Raw genomic sequence first — 8,453 nt, forward strand, 5'->3', positions numbered from 1 at the left:
TTTTTTTTTTTTTTTTTTTTTGCTTAGCCTGCACCCCATCTCCTCTGCTAGGATGGAAAGTGGAAAAAAACCCTTTTTTTTTCTGCAACAACAATACAATATCGTTGACGTTCATCGGGGGTGTTATCTAGAACAACCTTTTATCACTGCTGTAGCTGAGCCAGTTGTCCCTAGTCCTGTCTTTTCTTGCAGCTGATGGTTCCCATCTCAGAACTGGAGCATCCCTCTTCCAGCCTCTGTCGCGTTTGCCTCCCCTAACGATGGCCCGCGATCACAGCATTACTTCTTGGTCCCCATCTGACTTGCGCGATAGCATGCAAGTGTGGCATTTTTAAAGGCACTTGTCCAAAAGGATGTTCAAAACATCAACTGGTTTCAGATGGTTTTTTTGGCTCCTCCTTGGGTTGGGGGAAGGGGAAAATGGGCCAACCTGCTTTTGAGCTGCAGCAAGACATTTATGGGTCAGAAGCTGTACTTTGTTCAGCTTATGTTCTCAGGAACAGTGATCTCCCTTTTCCTTGTTAGAGGTTAGTTATCTGATGCTGCTGTGATGCCTGTGGAGCCTTAATATAGGAGTGTGGGCTCTCATCTTGCTCCCCTCTATGCACAGAACAAAAAGGCAGCCTCTGCCTGAAGGTACTTCCAGTCTTGATCTAGGAAAGAGGCAGCGCATGCGTGTGGGAGTACAGGGAAAGTCAGCGCTGATCAGCAATTACGCTATGGCTTGCTAAGCTAGCCTAAAAAAAACAAATTCTTTTGTCCCCAGGCCTTGTGCCAGAAGAGGGCTAGGGATGGATGTGGAAGATAACTGGAAAGTTGCAGGCTTCAAGCTTTCACTTGCAGTCTATTTCCTTATCCGTGGCAAGCTCTGTTTATAAGGGAAGTGTGCAAACCTTCTCAAGAAGGTGCATAGGAACACTGTGGGCATTCGATGTTTCCTTAAGTAACCCATCCAGAGCTTAGCAACCTTAAGGGTTAAAAGTGTTTCATGCTAGTTTCCACTGAAAACTGAACTTTACTGCAGTTAAAAGCCACTATTGCTTGCTGTGAATGTTAGGAGAAGGGGATAAATGTTTGCTTCTTTCTTCACATAAATGACTACTGTTGTCATTTTTTTTCTTCCCTCTGTTAAGCCTTTCCATTTTTCAAATTTTATAATTTTTTCTTTAGACTTCTGATCATTCTTGTAGCTCTTTTAAAGGGAGCCCGGATCTTTAATTCTCAAGATTGGTCCTAAAACACAGCCTTTTATGACTACTGCAGCTGAACCATTTGTTCATAGTCTTGAATTTTCCTGCAGCTGATAGTTACTGTCGAAGAGCTAGAATGCATAACTTCTTGAGTTACACTGTACCTTTTCGTATTGCTTCTGAAGACTGAATTCTAATCCTGTCCTTTTGTGCTGATTGATAAGGAGGTAGCTGCATCAATGTCCATAGGAGCAGTATTGTATGGAGCAGGTGCTTGTCCTTGCGTTGAACAAGTAAGGGTCTAGTGTCCTGGGGTAAGATGATGTAGGAGGACAAAATGACCCTTTCATGTTGCCTGAGAGTTATAGGGTGAACCAGGGTATACTGGCCTTAAATAATGTTCTTTATGGGTTATATCTTCTTTCAATGGCTGGGTTTGTCTAGTGTAGTGTGTCTTACTCCCTTTCTCTTTCTGAATGCAGGCACTCATACCCTCTTACATGCATATCTTCTTCCCTAATTAATTATTAAATGGGTATTTAATATGTAATAATTCTGGCATGCTGTGATAATTCAAATAATACTATGATGAAATTCACTTGTAGTTAAATCGGTGAATATTTTTTCCACTGACAGTCTTTACCTACTCAGCTACTTTAATGACTTCCATTTATTGGCTCGTACATACATATTCAAAGGCTGTAAGCATGCTGATCTGAGCTGGCTGAACATTCAGCTTCTCGGTAGTAATGGGATTTTTCATCTTAACTGCCAAATGTAGGGTTCAGGCTTATGGTGACTAATTACATGTAGATTTAGGGAAGTGTCTTGAGAAATAAACACTGGTTTTAATTAAGTGTACGAGTTACTTTTCCTTGTTACCTAGACTTACCATACATTATCTTCCACATCCATCCCTAACCCTCTTCTGGCACAAGGCCTGGGGACAAAAGAATTTGTTTTTTCTTTAGGCTTGGGCACTTGGTGTGAAAATGTTCCCACCGGTAACTATGTAGTGCACTTTGAACCTAACAAGGGGATGTGCCTTCCTACTGTGTTAACTTGTAGGCAGTGGCCCTGAACCGTGCGGGATGGGAGAGAGAAGAGACACTGCCTTGGGCACCCCTGGGAGCCCTCGCAGGAGTCTCTGGGAGAGACGCGAGGTTGTGTCAACAGAGGAGATAGTTGTCCAGAGCAGAAAACGTGTGCTTGCCCATCGCATCTTTCTCTGACGAGGAGGAAGATGAGTGGGGGGCTGAGGGAGAGCCTCAGTAACCGTAGGCGCAAGGCTTCTATGCAAAAGTCCTCTCCTCCCATAGGAGAAGGTGGGGACCGGCAGCTGAAAAGGCCTTTGCATGGGGAGGAGGACCTAGAGGAAGGCGCTCAGCTCCGAGGAGAGACCTAGGCTTTTTCTCTGTGCGTCTAGCTGGGAGGGAATGGTGAATGCTGGTGAAGCTGCCTCTCCTCTTAGGGAAAAATGTTCACTGGTACCTCAGATTGCACTAACGAGAGGGTTTTTAATTTGTTCCCTATCGCTTTGTCATTAAGACCCCTGTAATCATTTTTTGCAGGTTCCACAAACTGTTTACCAGTCATGCCTCTGCGTGTCCTGTACCTAAGCTGATAAAGCATCTATGCACTTTAATCTCAAGTCTATGCCACTCTGCTAGTACAGTGTGAGCTGTGCCTTGAACCTCGGATATAAAGACCTAGCAGCCAAAGTCTTGTTCCTGCCTTAGTAATGTTCCAGAGGTTAAATAGCATGCTCATGGGAGAGATTGATAGCTTGTCCAGCCAAGAGCCAGAGTTCAGCGAGAAAGAAGATGACGAGTGGATTCTGGTTGACTTTATAGGTAAGACGTCTGTCAAACGTAAGCTCTGCCTAGGAACTAGTAGCTTGGGAGAAACTTTACCTAAACAAAACCAGTGTGGATTAGTGTGTAGGGTGTTTTCCAAACAAATGTACCAAAACACATTATGTAAACCGATGAGAAAAATGATGTCAGGTTTATAAGCCTGACACAGGCTTCAGCAGAACCACTTGTACAGATAAAATATGTTTGACTTATTACGCAATTGTATTGCTTTACTGATAACGGTTGTTTTACGTGTCCAGCCTGGCTTGTCAGGGAACTCCCTTTTCCCCTCCCCTTGCTGCCTTTTTTTTTTTCCAAAAAGAAAAAAAAAAAAAAAGAAAAAGAAAAAAGAATTGTACATGCTGATAGGGGTTTATTTCTGTTTCTTTGGTTTTTTTTTTATATCCTGTTTCTGGCTGTGTGCAACCTTGTTGTTCTCAACCTCCTGCAATCACCAACATCCATGGGTTCCTCTCAACTGACTAATGGCCACCTACAGCAGATACTTGCACTAATTGCTCTGCAGAGGAAGTGGACATCGCTGAAGCATCTGCCGTGGATGGCTCACCCGTCTTCTCCTGTTTACCGTCTCCCTTGGAACACTTGCCAGAGGCCAGCGAGTCTTGCTTCATCCAGTTTGAGTCGTGTCCCATGGAGGAGAGCTGGTTTATCACCCCTCCCCCATGTTTTACTGCAGGTGGATTAACCACTATCAAAGTAGAAACCAGTCCTATGGAGAACCTCCTAATAGAGCATCCCAGCATGTCTGTGTATGCTGTCCACAATACCTGTCACAGCCTTAATGAGACTGGATGTGGAGATGAGGAGTTTCACAACCCAGGTAGTCCAAGGTATGTCTGAATTCCCTTGTCAAGGAGCTCTGTTGCTGAAAAAATCTAGTTTCTGTTTCATCAGCTTAGACGCTTAATACTGAATTTTCCAGCTTATTTCAGAGCAAGTGAATAAAGCATGAATACTACGCCAGCTAGGGTGGTCAGGGCTGCCTGCCTGCTTAGAAAAATGTTACACAAGATGACTGTGCCAGGAAACAGTTGGGTATGCTATTTTGACACTGCAATGAATATTTATGGAGCCTAATTGTATGCTCCACTCCTGTTGAAACTGGTGGCAGTTAACCATATAGCTGATAACGTAGATTTGAAAGCACTTTGCCCCTTCCATAGCTATGTGTATTTTTTCATAACTGTTAGTCAGTACCCTTTTAGTCACCTCACGAGATAAAAAAAAAAAAATTACTACTTTAACTATCCTGACAGGGAAGTCTGGTTTAGTATTTTTTTTGTCCCTCAACGTAGTGGTAGATTAGGACAGGATTACATTTTTCCACAGGTGGCTTGTGGAGCAAAAGCAAACTGAAATATTCCACAAAACTTACTCCCCTCAAGGTAAAAGAAAATGTGCTGCAAACTTCTACTTTTAGCAGAGTATCTTGTTTGATTTTGATGTCTTAAAGATCTGGCCATGTGGAATTATTGCAGATGCATGTTTGCTGTGCACTGCTGCTTTGATGGTCACTGTCCAGTATATACAGCTATATGAGTGTAGTATACTCTATACATCTGTGTATTTTTGCCATCATGACTCCCCACTTGCCCATATGTTCATTGATTTGGAAATAATTGAATGTTTTGTGAAGCCTGACTTTTCCTCCCATCTGGTTCCTACACTTAGAGACAATTGAAAATGAAAAAGAAAAAAAAAAAGAAGAGTATAGTAAGCTTTGTTACACAGGAAGTAATGAGTACAGTGGTAGAGTTGCTACAGGTAGACGCCCATTAACTTTTCTGATCAGCTCCTTGCCATATCTAAAGACCTTATTTCAAAGGAATGGGTGGCTTTGAGGTGACATGCTGCTGTGTAATATGGAAGTATAGTGCTGATACCATTAATCTTTGACAACAAGGGATTTGTATAAATATTTGGGGAGGGCACTTTGTGATGTTAAGCATCAAGCTTAACTTAAATCAGGGGGAAGCTAATGAGCGCATAGCACCTTTTAAAATGAGGGTCTGAAGGAATTAGTAACACACAAAGTCAGTATCTGACTTCTCTCAGTGACTTGTGAACAAGGGATATAAATACATTCTTCTGAGTAAGAATCCTAATGCTATACTACGTGGTACAGTTAAGCTGCTTTTAATGTGTTGGGAAGCTAAAGGTGTGATCATCCTCAGGTGCTGTGATTAAGTTTTTCCACACTGAATTCTGTGCTGTTGCTTCATCAGGGGATCTAGACTTCCATACGAGTTATTTTGGGTGGCAGAACTGGGAGGAGACATAAGTCTAAAGCTGAGGTAGACTAAAGAAACTGGGGAAAATCAATTACACTGATAACACAGTAAGTTTCAAAAGCTGTTTTGAAGTGTCTAGTGGTTTAATGGTTGGCCATTTAACATTGTAGGGCCAAGAAAAGCTGCTTAAGGCACACTGGCACAGTAAGTACTACTGTTTTGGGACAGTGCTTTTTGTTTGATCAGGCTGCTAGCAACACTGCTTCCTCTAGAGCCTTGTCTGCCAAAACAATACTGGTTTTAGGACTAACCTTTGTGCCAAATGATGTTACTTGATTAAGCCTAACTACATCTGCTTTAACAAGGCAAAATGCTAAGTGCAAAGAAATTACTTAAATATTAATTGGGGCGGGGTCTGAATACCTTAATGTTTCCTGTGAGGTCTGGCTCTATAGCCCAGCTAGCAGGACACTTTCGCTTTCTAGCAAAATGTTGCTGGGTGCTGGGGACACAGCGGTGAATATATGTAGCAGCGGTCTGGTTTTAGACACAGCCCCTGTAAAATGAAGCTTTCACAACATTGATGGAGGCTCATCAGCCTTGTTCTTGCGGTGCCTGGGGCTCACTAGTGCCAGGCTACTGAAGGCAACCACTAAGATATCAAAATGCTATTAGATGAGTACGTGGCCTTCTAGCCAACTCAAATCACATTTGCTACCCCCAGTTTCACTTTAAGGTGGCAAATAGAAGAGCGTTGGTTTGCAAATCAGTGCTGGAAGTATATTTGGTAAGAGGGGAAAAAGCTTAAATATCTTCAGACAGCAATTTTAAACCAGTTTTTCTCCTTTTGTGGAGGATCTCTATTTGCTCCTTTTAAATTCCTTCCAAAGCAAAAGGATGTTGTATAAACTTTCCCCTGTTTGTCAGGTTAGTCCTATTTTTTCCATAACAAACCACAACACTTTTGTATTAACAGTTGATACCCTTCACTAGCTAATGACATGCAGCAAGGGCATGCTTAGGAAATGCAGGTTCCAATAACACAACATGGTGTGGCTTCCTAGCTCTTTACTCTGTAAGGCTTCATTTGGAGTTCCACCTCCAGCACTGTTGGACATGTTAAGGGATCGCCCTGTATAGAAAATGGTAGCCCTATATTTGCAGACACCCTCATGTAAATTAAACTGGTGTAATCTGCAGAAAAAAATACGTTTACAAAGCACTGTGAATTGATTTGTGCTATCTTATTCACTTGTTTCTTGCTTTGTATTTTAAGTGCTACGTTTAGGACAAAATCCAGTTAATGAGCAGGGGAAAACCAGCATGTCACACATGGCTATTCTGGAGTCTTTAGGCTTCAGCTGGTCATCTCAAGCTAGCCAAGGAGCCAAATGCAAGTGGATTTTGATATTTAAAAGAAAAAGGTAGAGGGAGGGAGTATTCCCTTGTTGACAGGGAGTACTTCACTCCAACGTGGAGTGGGGGAGATAGAAGAGCTTGCTTCTGTGCCAGGCACCTGCAGGCCCTCAAGAGCAAGGCTACAAGGGCATACCATGGGCACAGCAGACCAGACTTATGTCTACAGAGACATCATACAATAAATGCAGGATAAGCTCTTCCAGAAGAGACTTTATTATAGGGTCATCCTAGTGCTGAAAAACAGACTCTCCCAAGAGACCTCTTACTCATGCCTGTGCAAACTCCTGGTCTTGCAGTCACCCTTCCTGGGCACCACTGAGTTGACAGCTAGTCGTTGGGTCCTGGGTGGGGAGAGAGAAGGCAAGCAACTCTGGTGCCACTGGTCTCACACCAGCTGTGGCACTTGGACTTGGGATTTGCTTTGCTTTTAAATCTGCCAGGCTGTTTTTAGCTTTGCTTGAGAAGCTTCAGGAAACACCAGTGATTGTTCTGTCAAGTAGGGAAGTCCTTTTTCAATATGTCATTCCCTGCTTGCATAGGCTGCTGGTTTGTTTTTCACTAGTGCATGATGGAGTGAGGGTTTGCCAAAACTGCTGACTCTCTGCTCGTGAAATCTAGAGGACTGGTTGAAGAACAATCCTTCTAAGTTATTTCCTGTGTGTGTCACAACTGGTCTATCTTTCCCATTCCTCTGCATGAATGTTGTTTGATTTACTTGTGTGGCTTTCATTTAGTATGCTTCTGTCATCAGGCTGAACCATCTATGTTCAAGATGATTTTGAATGAAACTTTGCCTAGTGGCTGACTCCCAAGTCTTCTAAAGCTAGAGCAGTGTGACACACGTTGCCTTATTTCTGATCTATATTGCATCTTGGGCTTAGGGAGGTGGGGTGGGGAAGGCAGGGTACGATAGCATGATACACCAAAAATACAAAGGCTATTGTGGTGCCTTCACACTAAAAGTGAGTTAGCAGCACTACTGCGCACTACTTACCAGTGTGGTTTTTCCTAAACTGGTTTGACCTCACCTCAGCCCGAATCTCTGCTCAGTAGAATAAGGGTGCCCTTTTGAAATGCTGGATGTTGATGTCCATTTTCTCCTGCCCTCAATAGTTTGCATGTCTTTCCAATGCACCTCAGTAATGACGTACCTGCTTGTTACATTTCTAGACTGGAGGCCCGAAATGAAACGGGACAGCGTGTTCACTGCTACGTCACAGCTCTTGCTACTCGTTCAACTTTTCTGGAAAAAACCAAGAGCTTTCGTCCCACCCACTGGATCAAAGAGCATAATGAAAGACACTATCTCAACAGAAACAGTCTCCGTCGCCAAAACCTTACCAGGGATTGCCACTCTCGGCAAATCAAGCACAACGGACTGTTTGTTCACCAGCCTTGCCAGCGTCAGTTCAATTACTGATGGCACTCGTGGTGGTTTTAATCTATGGTCTAATTGTTTTTTAGGTTGCTCTTGTTTTCATGCATAGTGTGGTCAATCTGAAGCTGATCATCAGTCCCTTAAACACAATCGTAATTAGTGTTGCATTCTTTTGAAATGAGACATAAATCTCTGAACATCTTGCAGCAAGTCCTAAACGTTGATGTTAAATATCAATGTCTTTGGAAGCCTATCAGTATGATAGTTTGTGTGCTGGTTTATAAACTATGATATATAGATGGGTTCTTAGTTGGTATTTTAAAGAAACTTAACTGAGATGGAAGTGAGTTACATTTTG

At 42.7% G+C, this 8,453-nt stretch overlaps 1 protein-coding gene across 2 annotated transcripts; it reads left to right on the forward strand.

Moving 5' to 3' along the window:
* The first annotated feature begins 2,759 nt into the window (after positions 1-2,759).
* On the forward strand, positions 2,760-8,242 carry TP53INP1 (tumor protein p53 inducible nuclear protein 1). 2 transcript variants are annotated; one of them, XM_010293407.1, is made up of 3 exons: positions 2,760-3,043; positions 3,546-3,897; positions 7,888-8,242. In XM_010293407.1, the coding sequence occupies exons 1-3, from the start codon at positions 2,932-2,934 to the stop codon at positions 8,135-8,137; spliced, it is 714 nt and encodes a 237-aa protein (XP_010291709.1). In that variant the 5' UTR covers positions 2,760-2,931; the 3' UTR covers positions 8,138-8,242. The 2 variants fall into 2 exon arrangements, with proteins under 2 accessions (XP_010291709.1, XP_010291710.1); XM_010293408.1 differs by having other exon boundaries at positions 2,766-3,043; positions 3,549-3,897.
* The last annotated feature ends 211 nt before the right edge of the window (positions 8,243-8,453 follow it).

This window comes from Phaethon lepturus, unplaced genomic scaffold (assembly GCF_000687285.1).
Source record: "Phaethon lepturus isolate BGI_N335 unplaced genomic scaffold, ASM68728v1 scaffold6648, whole genome shotgun sequence".
NCBI lineage: Eukaryota > Metazoa > Chordata > Aves > Phaethontiformes > Phaethontidae > Phaethon > Phaethon lepturus.